This window comes from Diadema antillarum, unplaced genomic scaffold (assembly GCF_040938485.1).
Source record: "Diadema antillarum isolate AM-2024a unplaced genomic scaffold, OU_Dant_1.0 seq00000076_RagTag, whole genome shotgun sequence".
NCBI classification, from domain to species: Eukaryota; Metazoa; Echinodermata; class Echinoidea; order Diadematoida; family Diadematidae; genus Diadema; species Diadema antillarum.
Genome location: NW_027271170.1, coordinates 1,282,324 through 1,299,653, shown reverse-complemented (window position 1 = coordinate 1,299,653; position 17,330 = coordinate 1,282,324). Strand labels below are relative to the sequence as shown.

Sequence of the window (17,330 nt, the reverse complement as noted above, 5' to 3'; positions counted from 1 at the left end):
TCAGATGGTGCAGACGGCACAGGTGAGCTCGTAACCATTGACATACGGTCCGCACGGCATCCCGCCGCCAGCGAGACAGCGGGACTCCACCATGTAGAAGGCGCCACCGTCTTGGCTACCAGTAGTTCCTGGCAAGGCCGTCGCGTTTCCGTCCATACAGATGAATTCGGTCTTCTTGTGTGTGTAAAGTCCTGACATCAGGTAGCCTTTGTACTCCAGCCGCCATTCCTGAGAAGGACACACGTTACGGCCCGGTATCATGAGTTTCGTCAAGCGGTTTGGCGGCGCTCGGCACACAGCACATGTTGGCGTCTGGTCGTGTAGTTCTCGGTAAACCGGCGCCGTGTTTGTCTCGAACTCAGTGGAGTACAGCAGACCTCGTTTGGCGTGGGCAGACGTCTCAAACTGGTCATAGATCGGCTCCATCGGCATACACAGGTAGTTTGAACCGCTGCCGTCATGCGTTGCATACGCTCCTGCCACTGAGCCTACAGGAGATGCGAGAAGGAAGAAGAAAGGAAAGGAGAATTAGATCCTCAGAAAAAAGTCCTTAGTTTTAATGGAAATATGTGTTAATCAAAATCTTTATTATCTTTATAGTGTTAAGTGTCGCCCGCGTAAACCTAGATAGGCTGATCTTTTCATTGTAGAGAAAAATCTACCACCGCAATCGTAACATCCGTTTTTAGACGGGTTTAGGAAAAAATCGTCGAGCAGAATGTGCAGAGCCTCTTCGCAGTCTTCATGGAAACAGCAAAGTCATTCGACAGTGTCACCAAAGTCCCGCAAGTCCTGTTCCATGCTGTTAGAGACTTTAAGCTCGGTATCTACATTAGATAGCTACAGATTGGATGATCTGAGGCGCCTTACCGCAAAGACAAGTGTGCTAGAGAGGTTTCAATTCAATTCAATTCAATTCAATCACAGTTTATTTCCAATCAATCCAGGAAAAAAAAAACATAGTACAAATTTCCAATCAACAAATATCAAAACATAGTACAAAGTATACATGTCATGAAATGATATTGTTCAAACATTTGCAAAAGATTCATGTAATATCCGAGATAAATTATATAACAACATATGTTTATATACAATAATTAGGAGGAACAATACATATATACTTCGTGGACGTGCGGAAAATAGATTCGATTATAGAAAATAGTGATCCACTAAAAAGCAAAGCTTGTGGGACGTGGATCGCTAGATAAATAATGAGTGAATATATTATTCGAGGGTTTTTTATAGCTATTATCATGGTTTGTTCCCAAAGGTCTGTTTGTGGATGATTGTGCTTTGATGGCCCGCAATCGAAGAGAACCACCTATAGGCTACGTCAACAGGTTCTCGGGAGCATCACAAAATGTTAGGCCTGACAAAGAGTCTCGGGAGGAGAGAAGCCCTCTTCCATCCCACACCAAACAATTTTCTCTGTCAGCCAAGCATCACTATGAATGGAACACCGCTGAAGAATGCCAACAGCTTTAAACACTTGGGCAGTACGATCTCTCAGTGATGGTACTCTGGACAACGAAATCGCAGTAAGCGATAAAGATGGCTAGCATGGCAGTTAGCAGACTATAACGTACCAAAATCTTACAGCACAAGAACGTTCGACTCTCCACCAAATTTGAGGTGTTTCCCTCTCTACCAAACTCAAGGTATACAACCCAGTAGTCCTTTTATCTCCTCTCTTTGGTTGCGAAACATGGATCCTGTACCGCAGACATGCCAAAAATCCGGAACAGTGCGCTCTCTGCGATCCATCATGCGTACGGTTGGCAAGATCGCATCATAAATCAAAATGCTTGGACAAAGCCAATCGACAGCATCGAAGCCAAAATCCTCCAATCTCGATCAGCTTCGATGGTCCGGTCATGTCATCTGCATGAAGACTGGAAGATCCCTCGTCATCTCTTTTATAGGGAGCTGACACACCACCGTAGTCGCAGACAAGAAGCGGTTCAAAGACACCTTCAAGTCTAACCTCATCTGGGCAAATCTACGGCCCATGAACTCGAGACTGCTGCTGCATACATCGTCATATCATCGCCGGTGAGCCCTTACAAGGAAGGCTGTAACTGCCTCTGAAGATACCGCCACCAACGCCTTGCAGCTGCTATAAGAGTGAGACAGCATCAACATGCATCTACCTGTCTTCCAACCTAATACATGTACGCCTCCAGTTTGGGGCTACGCAGTCACATGTGTACACATCAACGATGACACACCCAGTCTTTCTCGGACTTCGACAGTGACAGACAACCAAAAAGAAAGAAGTGTTAAGCCCTTTTAATAGAAAGATAAAGAAATGCTACACGTACACATTCGTGGTCTATCAATTAAGTAGAGGGAGAAAATGCACGCCAATTTCTTGACCAATTTATTATCTTTTCTTTCGATAGTAATTAGTTACAGTCATAGGCGCCGGAAGTGGGGGGGGGGGGGCGCAGGGGGGCGGCCACCCCCCCCCCCCCCAATCCAAAAAGTGGGGGGGCAAAAAGCCCCCCCAAAAAAAAAAAATAAATAAATAAAAAAATAAAAAAATAAAACAATAAAAAAATAAAAAAATAAAAAAATAAGAATAAGAATAAATGAATAAACAAAGAAAACAAAATAGATATGTATATATATGAATAAAAGGGAAAAAAATATGGCTACAAAAGGCAGCTTTTGGACTGTAAAATGTCAAAATTTTCAAACTCGCTCGCTTCGCTCGCTCGCATCCAGCAGTTGAGCCCGGTGCGCCTCCCCCTTAATTTCTAAAGCGAAAAACATAGCTACGACGGCAGTTGTTGGACTCTAGAATGTCAAAATTTTCAAGCTCGCTCGCTTCGCTCGCTCGCATTGAATCGTTATGCCATTCTCCTAATGTTGCTGACAGTAATTGCCAGTAGTTGCGCCCGATGCTCCCACCCCTTAATTTCCGAAGCGAAAGATAAATACAGCTACAAACGGGAGTTTTTGGACTGTAGCATGTCAAAATTTTCAAGCTCGCTCGCTTCGCTCGCTCGCATTGAATCGTTATGCCATTCTCCTAACGTTGCTGCCAGTAATTGCCAGCAGTTGCGCCCGATGCCCCCCCCCCTTAATTTCCAAAGCGAAAGATATAGCTACAAACGGGAGTTTTTGGACTGGAAAATGTCAAAATTCTCAAGCTCGCTCGCTTTGCTCGCTCGCATTGAATCATTATGCCATTCTCCTAATGTTGCGGCCAGTAATTGCCAGCAGTTGCGCCCGATGCGCCGCCCCATTAATTTCCAAAGTGAAAGATATAGCTACAAACCCCAGTTTTGGGACTGTAGAATGTCAAAATTTTCAAGCTTGCTCGCTTCGCTCGCTCGCATTGAATCGTTATGCCATTCTCCTAATGTTGCTGCCAATAATTGCCAGCAGCTGCGCCCGATGCGCCCCCATTTATTTCCAAAGCGAAATATATAGCTACAATTAAAACTCCAGTTTTGGAACTGTAGAATATCAAAATTTTCAAGCTCGCTCGCTTAGCTCGCTCGCATTTTATTGTTATGCCATTCACCTTATGATGCTGACAGTATATAATTTGTCGATCGTTTCACACCGTCATTCCATAATCCATGTAAGGAAAACTTACAATGTTCCTCAATGACTGCGTTGTTGAATGTATCACATTCCGTAATGTATTAGTCCCATTATTGCTCTCGCACACACGCACAGGCATACAGACCGTCAAAATTACTTTATGGCTCCCCCCCCCCCATGTTTCGACCCACCGTACGCCACTTTACATATATATGGGGGGCATTTCATGAAACGTTTTGGTCAGATATTTTTCTGACAAACTGTTACAAGCTACTGAAATCCTTGCATCTGATTGGCTGAGAGCAAATTTGTCTGACAACTTTGCCGGACAAAATGCTTCATGAAATGCCCCCTTATATATATATATATATATATATATATATATATATATATATATATATATAAGAGATGTGTGTGCGTGTGTGTGTGTGTGTATGTGTATGTGTATATTGTGTAACATATGCATGGTCTAATCTTGAGCCCCCTCCAATGTTTGCCCCCCCCCCCCCCCCAATCCAAAACTGCTTCCGGCGCGCCTGGTTACAGTATGAGCATGGATTGTCTTAATCAAAATTCATCTACGAGCTATGATAAATTCATGTAACTCTGATAAGCGCAAGAATTTAATGCCATGACAAACCTAATGTTAAAACAAAAGTAGGCGGTCTCATTTAGTTTTATTATGAACAATTCTTCCTCAGGATTTGCCTGGATTGATACACGAGTATTAGAGTTTGGCGAACTTACCAGTGTAGACGAGTTCTGCTCCATCCGAGCAATTCGCTTGTCCCCAGTGGGTGTAGATAACTCCTCCTGCCGTCAAAGATACGAATGGAAATAAATTTTGTGAATAACTGGATTTGTTGCTACCCCTACGAATAAATGAATAAACTAAACTTTGAAATTAAAATGGTACAAAATTGAAGACAGCTAAAATGTGAGGATAATTGGTCAATGTTAGGTTTAGAGCAACTGGTATCGTATAGTGGTTAAAGGGACTGTACAGTACTGGTTGAGGTGGGGATTCATGTTTTGAACATTCCTATGTGAGATACCAGGTAATGAGAAACCTCTTATGAAATATGAAAGAGCATGTAATTTTAAGAAGGATTCAACATTTATTTGATGAAATTTTTTTTCAAATGGCTGAGATATCCCAAAAAGTGATAATAATAAAAGGCGACATGCCACGCCTTTTATTAGGATCTCTTCGTTTCACCTTGTTTTTGGCTATCTCAGCCATTTCAAAACCAATTTTCGTCAAATTAACTTTTTATACCCCTTAGAATTGCATGCTCTTTGACATCTCATAAAGTGGTTTCTGAATATCTTGCAAAACATTAAAAGCCAAATCCTCACCTCGACCAGAACTGTACACACCCTTTAAGGGTGAATGATTGTATCTAATGGTATGTGATGGTAGATAATAATGTTCGATAGTTTCAAATGTTATTCAGGGGTATTTGATGGTGACTGAAGGAATATACTGGTCGTATTACTGTGATGGTACATAGTCATCTGGTAGTTTCATGATCAATACGTGATGGCTGGCAATCGAGTCGGAGTGATGGTGGCGAATAGAATGTGAGTGTGGCTAACTCTCTGTGTGCGATGACAGGATGGCTGATGTAACGGTGATGGCATATTATGATGTGTGATGGTTGCTGATAGTATAATTATTGTTGCAATTAGTGCACAATGGAAATATGGCTCCTGACGGAAATTAATGGTATAGGAATGGAAGAAAAAAGACCTTCCGTTCTATGTTTAAAAAGGCATTTAAAATATCTCTATAGGTCGGCTATTCTTTCTTCAGTTATTCATTATCATCAAGAACAACATTGATAACAATACAGATGATGATGGCATAAGAGATGATTTAGAATGCGCCATTTCCATCCAGTTAGAATTCGTGCCGAGGCCAGCAAAACAGGACTATATTATACGCTGTTTAGAATAAAGAGAGAAAAAAGAAAAGAATGTTTCGTGCGTTGTTGTTTTAAAAGAAGAAGAGAAAGAGAGATGGGGCCCTATATGTTTCGTGAGATTCTACATATTTCTAATCAACCGCACAATGTCATTAGACTAACACTGTGTTATCATAGCATAGAATTGAATGGTCCAGCTGGTTCAGTACTAAGTATCATGCGACTCCTCGATTAGTTCGTAAAGTGTTGAAGAATATAAAAGAGTGTAACTCCTAGTATAACAAATACTATAGTGTTATACTCTTGGATATGACTTCATTTATGTGCGTCTGCTGTTCTGCCCTCACCGGTGGCACCATGAGAATCATTGGTCGTGTATGTCGTAGAGAGGGAGCTGTTCACATTTCGTCGATTCCTCCGAAGTTTGGTGAGAAGACTTTCACTGACTTCACGAACAGGCGGTGAAGATACCATCAGCTCGGATGACTGATTTTCACTTTGGGCACCTCTCGATGACTGAGGCAAAATGAATAAAGAACTATTCTAATATATCTCAGTTAACCTTACTTTCACATTGATTTGCAGCATTTAGTGCATTGATTTGGTCCTTAATCAACTTGAACGAACGTGTCATTAGAAGAGAAAGAGGATGATATAACATATTTATCATATCTTGAGCGACGAGAAATAATAATCATGCTCAAGAGGATTTATCAAGATTCAATAAAACTCCATGTGTTTTATGCTACGTTAATATTTTACTGTCTACACTTGATAATCAAAAATGCCGCTTTTTCAACAGTCATTAAAACATTGATGACTGATAATATATATTTATATTATATATACAATAATCATATAATGTTTTTTTATATAATTCGAGCACAACACAAAGGTACTTTATTTACCCCACACCAGTAAGACATAAACAGTGTGATAATGTGCTGTACTTCAATAGGATGCTGTTCATTTGCATAAACATTAATTACAAGCTGGAATCGCAACATTATATTCAGCATGTAAAGGTACGATGACGAACAATACCAAGTATACGGTTCTTTTTTTTTCGGAATACAGTAAGGGAGACGGGAGGAGGAGAGAGAACGTGTGTTTTTTCAGTGTATCTCTCACATCCTAACCTCTTTTCATTACAATCCTTTTACTTGTGACAAAAGCATATATCTTCTGTCTATTAGTATATCGCTCCAGTTGAATTGAATTGAATCAGCCTCCTCTGCTTCTTTTTTTTTGGGGGGGGGCACATGTAAGGGTTTTTACACAAATGACTTCATAGTCACATGACAGAGAAAGACTTTTTTCTTTTACTTCCTTTTAATTTGAAGCAATGTTAGTAAGAGAAACTTGGAATAACCTCGAATTTCCCTATCTCTACAGTCTACTGTCTCCCTGGCCACATTCTTTTCTTCAGGGAAAAATGAAAAGGAAAACGCCGCACAGATCAAGGGCAAAGAGAGAGGGGGAGTGCCGAGGGAAAGAAAAGGTTGGATGGCAGTTAATGTATACCTGCAAACTATGTATCACTCGTAGCATTCTTTGGAGCTCGGCTACTTCGTCCCGGAATTCCTGCAACAAATCTCTCACTGTCTGCTCTGAATCGACATCTATGGATTGAAGTATGATGAATAAGCGTCGTCATGGAAACCAGATATGGTCACGTGATTAATCATTAAACGGGATCAGATCATTGCCATGAACCTTGACCTCGAAATTTCAGGCATTAAGTTGTGTTAACTATCGATATCGTGGCTCGATGTGTGGGAAATAATAGACAGACGAAGTATATGATCGAAACAACGTTCAAGCGGTAAATGAAAGTCAAGATGTATTCCAGTCTAAGTAGAGAACATGAGTATACATTATAGACGACTGCATTCAAAATCAAACCTGTGATCTAGAAAAAAAATGTACGCTTCAAACTTGTACTTTGACGCAAGGTGCAAAGAATGTCGTAAACTTCACCGAATTTCTCATATCACACTGATTACCTTAGAATATTTCAGTCAAGTTGAGTAAATTGATGGTGATTTGTTTTTTGTTTTTATTAATGTAATTGGACTCTTTCTCTCTAAAGAGACACTCAACTCATATGAGCTACGAATTAACTAGAAAATGAGACAGAAAAGAAAGAGGAAATGTAATGAAACATATTTGATAAGAAGAACAGAAGGAAATAAGTTCTTGGTGTTGATATTGTAATGTTTAATGTCACTATTTGGGGAAAATATGTGACAATTACACGTTCTATATTCTATTCTTATATTGTGAAAGCTTTACTGTTGTGTCTGTTTGAACTAATTCTTTTTGCACCTGTCTCCCTGCCATGAGTTTGAATTTCACTTAGAAATATGTTTGATTTGTTGCAGAGCGTTAGATACGTGTATTTATGTTTTGTATTCCTCTATATTGTTGGGTTCATTCCCCATTGTTTCTACTGCAAAATATAGGTTTGATTTCGTAGTAGATTCGGTTTGATTAAAGCAAGATGCTGATATATCATTTCTCTACATACAACGTCTCAGTTTATCTTAATTCAACTAAATGCTATGTGATACAGTACTTGTATATGGTAACCCTAATCAAGATTCTTTGTTTTTTACTCCAATTAATGAATGTGAAATTATTGATACTGTTCGATCTCTGAAATGTAGTAAATCCTGTGGGCCTGATAATTTGAGGGTGAATTTGTTGAAAAAAATGATTTACCCCCTAGCAGCCCCTCTCACCCATATATTCAATCTATCCCTACTTAATGGCAAGTATCCAGACTCTTTTAAAATCGCCAAAGTTATCCCCATCTATAAAAGAGAAAATCCATCAACGGTGAAAAATTATAGACCCATCTCATTGTTGCCTGTTCTATCGAAAATTTTAGAAAAAGTAGTTTACAAGCTCTTTACTCGTTTATGATTGAAAATGATGTATTGAATGCGAATCAGTTTAGTTTTAGGAAAGGATTTTCTACCGATTATGCTATAATCAAATCTGTCGATAATATTATTGATGCGCTTACTAATAAAGAACACATAATTGGAGTTTTTATGGATCTTAGTAAGGCATTTGACACTATTGATCATGACATTTTATTTGAAAAATTACAGAATTATGGCGTGAGAGGGATTACTTTGTCATGGTTCAGAAGTTATCCAAGTCATCGCAAACAATATGTTGCATTTAAATCTAGTTACTCATTATATTCTAACGTGTCATGTGGTGTCCCTCAGGGATCTATCCTCGGGCCCCTACTTTTTTTTTGATTTACATTAATGACATCATCAATTCTTCCCCTCGTTTGAACTTCATTTTATTTGCAGACGACACTAACGTTTTTTACTCCCACAAGGATATTGCAACACTGATTGATACACTTAATATAGAATTAGGCAATATCTCGAAATGGTTTAGAAGTAACAAGCTTTCATTGAATATTGATAAAACATGTTTTATACATTTCCATACTCTTCAGTCCCAACCCACCCTTCCTAAAAGTATTTATATTGATGATATAAACATTGCTGAGAAACATTCAACCAAGTTTCTAGGAGTGACCCTAGATAGCAATTTAACTTGAAATACTCATGTCCAGAATATTACTACAGCAATATCTAAAACAACTGGTGTTTTAAGGAGAATAAAGTATTTGATTAATGATCAAACTTTAATAATGTTATATAACACTTTATTTTTACCATATGCAATGTACTGCAATATTGTATGGGGTAACTGTAGCAAAACTAAATTAAATACAATTTTTATTCTTCAGAAAAAGGCTCTTCGTATATGCACACACTCAAATTTCTTGGCTCACACTGATCCTATATTTTATCGCCTAAAAACTTTAAAGGCCCATGATATACATATATACCTAACTGCCAATTTTTATGTATAAACACACATGAAATTTACTGCCGTTTTTTAATAATGCCTTAGTAACCAATGACCATATTCATTCATACCCAACCCGTCGTTCCCATGATTTTCATTTAAGTAATCCAAAGCTTCTACTTGCTCAAAAGTCGATTAGACATCACGGTCCGGATACACGGAACACTCTTACTGAGGAGTTGAAACATATGATTAATGTTGGTCTCCCAAATAGCAACATAGCATATCGTTCCCTCTTCCAGCAAACCAATTCGATTATTCTACATTCCAGCATATCTGCCCTTGTGCACTTTCTAGCAATTGCACGCACATCCACCACCATCACACATCAGAGTTTATTTTCCCCTGCTATCTTCGCAGCAGAATTTGTATTGTATTGTATTGTATTATTACGAAACTAGTATACGTCCCTACCTTTTCCTCTGGCCGGCCATCTTTTCAAGCTATGCTTACAATGGCGGCCCTCCGCATAATCGCTCCATAATCATAATTGCTGTTGTAATCCCCGCTGCATAGACATGCATACTGTATATTGTATCATTAATTACCTTTTATATCTTTGTTTACGCAAGTCAAACGACTCTGTTTTGAATTTATTTTATATATTTCCCACATGTTCATGATTATGTGCCTTATGTATATTGATTTGCTGATTGATTTATTGATTTGCAGAAAATAAAGTATCTATTAAACAAACAAACAAACAAACCCAATGCTCATACACTGTAAAAACACTGGTGTTAGATTTAACACCACGGGTGTTAAATCTAACACCGATCAAACTTCAATAGAGGACCACACCCACAGGTGTAGAAAATGCACTGTGATGGTGTTGAAAAGTGTTCACCTGACACTTCGTGGTGTTAATTTGACACTGTACCTGGTGTTATTTTGACACTATACTGGTGTTAATTAAAAAATGACACCACATGGTGTTGATTTGATATTTGTTGGTGTTAATATCAATGGTTTAACACCCGTCCAGCTTCAATAGGAGACCACACCAGCTGGTGTTACTGTGGTGTAAATTTATTTTCACATTTTTTCAAAAATCTAGTATTTTAATGTAAAATTCTTGATCGTCTTGTTTAAATCAAAAATCAACAAGAAGTGCAGTTACTAAGAAACTCTTCAAAAAACAGTTTAATATTTGGAAATGACACCCGGAGGTGTTAATTTAGCACCATAAATGAGCACCGAAAATTTAACACCAGCTCGGTGTTCACTATTTAACACCGGACTTTTTGCAGTGTAAGTGTTAGCAGCGAATTCAGGGTGTTTTTAGGACTTATTGTAAATCGTGTAAAAATGTTTATGAAAGACTTATGACATATGAATGCAAACTATACCGGATCAAGAAGAAGACACTGAAATAAATCTATAAGAAAGGAATTAAAGACCATGATGAATAAAAAGAAATTAAACGTGCATAACTAAAGGTAACTTACCTTCTGCAGGAGGAGGCGTTGTCATGGTGACCACTAAATGTCCTCCTACAACCAGGAAGGAGAAGAGGGTCAAGACAAACCTCATCGTCACAAACTCCATCATCAATGTCAAAGTCTGTCAATGTTTAGGACCTCACCGTCCGACGAGTTGTTATCATTCTCTGGTGAAGGAAAGTTATTTACCTTTTTATATCACCTAGATGATGATTTCAGGTCTATTGGACCAAGCGGATGTCGTGTGTGGGTGGCGGAGGTCGATCATGTAAATCATGTACAAGGGTAAAGTAGGACTGATCTCTGATTTGTTTTTCGTTACGATGGGAATTTCTTTTTTCGTTTTCCCTTATAACCATAGTGATAAACATCACGCAGACAAAAGGGAACCTTGATTCCAAACAATAGTCCAATTTTTATGTATCATGAAAGTGATAAAGCAGATTCGGAAAGTTTAATCCATGGTTACGCCAACGGAAACCGGAAGTAGGCTGACCTGGGCCGACAGGGGAAAGTCGACCAAAAAAAAAAAAAAATCTTGCTACTGGAATACGAGTTTACCGACCATGCATGGCTTGCTAATAATGTAAGAGAGTAGACACAGGATAAACAAAGTTTTATGACAAGAAACTAAAATCGCAATATGCTTCGTAAATATTTTTGTTCTTTTCTCTTTATTTGGTATTTAAAGTAAAAGGTTTTAACAAAAGAGAGCAAACGAAAAGCAAGGAAATGAAGAAAAATGAGATAATTATGAACACAAAGTATTTGGGGAAAATAATGATAAAAATTCCCTCATCTTATGTGTCTGTCGGTCGGTTTATATAGTGTGTATGTGTATTTGTGTGTGCCAGCTTTTTATTGCAGTACAAAATATGTTACTTTTTTGCTCATGCTCAATCACCATGTACGATCGGTTTTACCCGTGCCTGTCGAAGTGTGAATGTAAATCTCATTCTCCCTTTTCCGATGACGAAATACTGATGTGACCGTTTGGAAGGTATTGCCACCGTCCATTACCTAATTTACCCAGTCGTCTTAGAAGAAGAGACTCACAGTGATTTAGAGTAGATAGTTCAGGCAGAGTGTGTATTAAAGCAAATAGCTATTTGTACTTTCGGGACCAAACTACTGTAAACCTGCGAGTGGACGTCGATAAAAATGATTCTGATCATTGTGGGATTAAGGGCTGTGTTCTATTGTTAAAAAGCAAAGCGTTTTCACCGTGATGTTTCGATTGCTGCTCCCCTCATCGAATCCAGCTGAGATCTATGTAGAGAAAAGTAGTCGTGGTAATAGTCAGGTTTGGGATAGGAGTAAACATCCTACCCTCGTCAATAGACATGGTAGACGTTAATATTGATAAATGGTGCAACTATACTCCTTTAAGATAAGAAAATAGTGATGATAATTCCAATGGTGTTAGCAATGATAAAACATTGAAAAAGAGCAGAACAATAAATGGCTGTTTTGTTACAAAAAAAAAAACATAGCAAAAAAAAATGAGTCGAACAAATTATTGATTAGAGTTTAGATTACCAGTTTTGTCATGATCATGAGAATGGTAGTCTCAAGCTCTCTGAATGACCCTTGTTCAAGCTTCCTTTTGAAAATGATGAATAAACTGAATGTAACATAAAGATTTGAGAACAATGATCTTACAGTAAATTGTATATGAAAGTGAAAATCTTCCAAATTTTCATCTAAATATTTGTACAATACACGGATATAATCAATAATTATCTGTGTGAGACTACCTATGTATAGGCCTACAGATTTATCCACCTAATACGGCCATGACTTAAAGGAAAAGCCTTGGACAAAATCGAGGTAATGTTTTAACACTTCCACCAGGGAGACAAACCACAAACTGTTTTTTGAAGATTTCAAGCCTCCATATTAGGTTTCAATCAACAAGACTTTCCTGTCTGAACACATCCTGTGTACTTATATGAGGTGAACGGGATACTGATGCGTTCCAAATGATGGAAAACAAAGAAAACATCTGAAACTATCAACAAATGGGTGGCCTTGAAAGAAAAAAAGATAGAAGTAATGGGATAGTAGAGAAAAGATTCTATTGAGTTCCTGTAACTTTCAAATTACATTCAGTCACATATCTGTTATTATAACGCTATTATTTGAATTCTGCGGTAGTTTGATCGACAAGGATTATTTTGATTTTCGTCACGAATGATGGAAGATGATCTTCAGATGTTTTTGGAGGTGCATAAACAATAGATGGAAAGATACATTACTTCTGATGAAATACAAAGATTTTAATTTCTGTGGCAAGATTTATTTCCATGTTCATGATGTTATTCGATCTACAAATCTTCACAAATTGCATGATGACTGTATATACTGCTGTTTAATTTTAGAATGTTAGTGTAAACTATCTTCTCCTCTAAAGAAAGCACGTGTTAACAGTGACTAAAAAGAAAAATGTGTGGTTTACCCTGTACAGGTGAGGCATAAAAAGAAGAAATACCTACCTATAAAAAAAAATAGGGCCCTATAAGGAACATTGAAAACGTTCGTAAATAATTCAAATGATCAGAGATATACATGTACATATACATATACATGTACTGATGTAGCCCATTGTAGTACCACATGTAGTAATGTGCATACTGCAACCTTTTCATTGTTACATTTGGGGATGTTTGGGGATGTTAAAATGTCTGAAGGTAAGCAATTTGGAAGGAAATTTGATGTAATGTATGTTAATCATGTTGGAAGTAATATGTAATTCATGTGTGTTTGGGTAGGAGTTGTCAAGGAGTTGGGAATCCCCCTTTCCTCTCGTAATTATTAAAAAAAATCACGGCGAGATGGCGTCCGTATAATAGAGAGATCCGGATAAAGGGAGGCCGGATAAGAGAGGTTCAACCATTGTACGTGCTGGCCGGCTGCGCTGCTGCGCTGCCGGTAAGTCTCACAGTCGATCAGGCAGGCGCGGCGGAGTGCTGCAACGTTATACGTGTACGCGCAGCTACTTTACCTAGCTAGTTAACATGTATTGCGGCCTTTATACCTACTGCTGTGTTTTTACTTTTGACTCTGATCTACTACGTGGACCACAGTGATCCCAAAATCAAGACTTCATTTCAAGTTGAGAAACCGTAATTTGATTATTTTTCTGTGTTTTTATACAAAAAATTTCGGAAATAGACTTGGTCTAGACCTATTACTAGATCTACCGACATCTCAGATCGGCCTAACAGTCAGGCCTATTTTTAAACTCGATCTAACGTTAGCGTAGAATCCTGCGGAGTTTGTGATTCCTGTAACTGTGTGGTCGAATCATGACGAGTGTTTGAAAGCAGTACACAGGGTGGTTTACAATTCTCGGCCTAATTGTTATATTTATTTTTGGGCCTTCCTGAGTTGGCGGTCACTAATTTAGTACTGTGATTGTGGAAAAGGTGTTGTATAAAACGAATAATTTATGATTTTGTTCGTGCATTGGGGCACGTAATACCGCACTCGGCGCGAGATTCGCCACTGGTCTATTCAACGCGGCGCTACGCGCCTTGTTGAATAGACCAGTGGCTTATCTCGCGCCTCGTGCGATATTCGTGCCCTATGCACTCACAACTCATAAATTATTCGTATAATAATTTCTAGATGGGTGTGGATTGGTTTCCATGATAAAGGGAACGATTGGTGTCTAAAGTCTTTGGTGAGGGATCAAAATGAACTAGAGGTAGAGGGAGTCAGAGAAGGTATCCGCCCCACCACGGGGTCTTCTTCGAAATGTGTGTAGGAAAAAAGAATAAAAGCAATTTTGTATAATTTTGAAGGTAATGAAACATAGTCTGATTTCACTGCACGTACAACATTTGTTTTTATTGCTGTGCTTTGATTTGCTTCCATATGAAACATTGTGACTTGAATATTACACACACACACACACACACACACATACACACACAATCATGTTATACATATATTATCAGGGCTCAACTCTAAAACCTTTTCTTAAAGCCTGCCCTTTGTGCAAGTACATTGCTCACTTTTTATATCATTACTTACCCAAAGTCAAAACTATAAAAGTAAAGCATTTTTTCTTAAGCCTCATACACTAGGATGTTTTTAATACATTTAAAAGTTTTCTTGAATGTTTAGTTGCAAGAATTGTGATTTATCATGAACTTTGACATTTTCGCACCAAAGTATAATAGAACAGACTTGTGGATAGCATGTATTATGATTTTCAAGTACGTCTCCGAACATATTTTGACACCATTTTTATTCATTTCATCTTCTTCTTTTTTTTAAGGGAAAGACTGAAAAGGAGGGAGCCCTGGTTTTGATGTTCGTGATTCTGATGATGAAAAGTATTTGATAATTCTCGAGCAGGGTGCACAGCTCTGTAATCTGGGCCCCGTCTTATAAAGCCTTCAAATCAATCACAAGTCCCCAAATCAATCGCAACTTGCATTGCAGCTCACAAGAAACTTGTGATTGATTTCTATCACAAGTCTTTATAAGACAGGCCCCAGGAGAATTCCTCGACGCCTGGCTCTGAACAGATTGTCTGCTAGGAGGGGGGAGGGAAGAAGGGTAGATGTGAGAGGGGTAGGGGGAGGAAGATGACGAGTATGCAGATTGTCTACTTGGAGGGGGAGAAGGGTAGATGTGAGAGGGGTAGGGGGAGGAAGATGACGAGTATGCAGATTGTCTGCTAGGAGGAGGGAGGGGAGAAGGGTAGATGTGAGAGGGGTAGGGGAGGAAGATGACGAGTATGCAGATTGTCTGCTAGGAGGGGGAGGGGAGAAGGGTAGATGTGAGAGGGGTAGGGGGAGGAAGATGACGAGTATGCAGATTGTCTGCTAGGAGGGGGAGAAGGGTAGATGTGAGAGGGGTAGGGGGGAAGATGACGAGTATGCAGATTGTCTGCTAGGAGGGGGAGAAGGGTAGATGTGAGAGGGGTAGGGGGAGGAAGATGAGTATGCAGATTGTCTGCTAGGAGGGGGAGGGGAGAAGGGTAGATGTGAAAGGGGTAGGGGAGGAAGATGACGAGTATGCAGATTGTCTGCTAGGAGGGGGAGGGGAGAAGGGTAGATGTGAGAGGGGTAGGGGGAGGAAGATGACGAGTATACAGATTGTCTGCTAGGAGGGGGAGGGGAGAAGGGTAGATGTGAGAGGGGTAGGGGGAGGAAGATGACGAGTATGCAGATTGTCTGCTAGGAGGGGGAGGGGAGAAGGGTAGATGTGAGAGGGGTAGGGGGAGGAAGATGACGAGTATACAGATTGTCTGCTAGGAGGGGGAGGGGAGAAGGGTAGATGTGAGAGGGGTAGGGGGAGGAAGATGACGAGTATGCAGATTGTCTGCTAGGAGGGGGAGGGGAGAAGGGTAGATGTGAGAGGGGTAGGGGGAGGAAGATGACGAGTATGCAGATTGTCTGCTAGGAGGGGGAGGGGAGAAGGGTAGATGTGAGAGGGGTAGGGGAGGAAGATGACGAGTATGCAGATTGTCTGCTAGGAGGGGGAGAAGGGTAGATGTGAGAGGGGTAGGGGGAGGAAGATGACGAGTATGCAGATTGTCTGCTAGGAGGGAGGGGAGAAGGGTAGATGTGAGAGGGGTAGGGGGAGGAAGATGACGAGTATGCAGATTGTCTGCTAGGAGGGGGAGAAGGGTAGATGTGAGAGGGGTAGGGGAGGAAGATGACGAGTATGCAGATTGTCTGCTAGGAGGGGGAGGGGAGAAGGGTAGATGTGAGAGGGGTAGGGGGAGGAAGATGACGAGTATGCAGATTGTCTGCTAGGAGGGGGAGGGGAGAAGGGTAGATGTGAGAGGGGTAGGGGAGGAAGATGACGAGTATGCAGATTGTCTGCTAGGAGGGGGAGAAGGGTAGATGTGAGAGGGGTAGGGGGAGGAAGATGACGAGTATACAGATTGTCTGCTAGGAGGGGGAGGGGAGAAGGGTAGATGTGAGAGGGGTAGGGGGAGGAAGATGACGAGTATGCAGATTGTCTGCTAGGAGGGGGAGGGGAGAAGGGTAGATGTGAGAGGGGTAGGGGAGGAAGATGACGAGTATGCAGATTGTCTGCTAGGAGGGGGAGAAGGGTAGATGTGAGAGGGGTAGGGGGAGGAAGATGACGAGTATGCAGATTGTCTGCTAGGAGGGGGGAGAAGGGTAGATGTGAGAGGGGTAGGGGGAGGAAGATGACGAGTATGCAGATTGTCTGCTAGGAGGGAGGGGAGAAGGGTAGATGTGAGAGGGGTAGGGGGAGGAAGATGACGAGTATACAGATTGTCTACTAGGAGGGGGGAAGGGTAGATGTGAGAGGGGTAGGGGGAGGAAGATGACGAGTATGCAGATTGTCTGCTAGGAGGGGGAGGGGAGAAGTGTAGATGTGAGAGGGGTAGGGTGAGGAAGATAACGAGTATACAGATTGTCTGCTAGGAGGGGGAGGGGAGAAGGGTAGATGTGAGAGGGGTAGGGGGAGGAAGATGACGAGTATGCAGATTGTCTGCTAGGAGGGAGGG

General features: G+C 40.3%; 1 protein-coding gene across 1 annotated transcript; it reads right to left on the bottom strand.

Moving 5' to 3' along the window:
* Positions 1-10,996, bottom strand: LOC139726056 (uncharacterized). Its single transcript, XM_071637138.1, has 5 exons — positions 10,838-10,996; positions 7,011-7,108; positions 5,834-6,002; positions 4,306-4,371; positions 1-488 (listed from the first exon to the last, which is right to left on the bottom strand). Exons 1-5 carry the CDS (start codon positions 10,938-10,940, stop codon positions 1-3), a joined length of 924 nt encoding a protein of 307 aa, XP_071493239.1. The 5' UTR covers positions 10,941-10,996.
* Between the last annotated feature and the right edge of the window lie 6,334 nt (positions 10,997-17,330).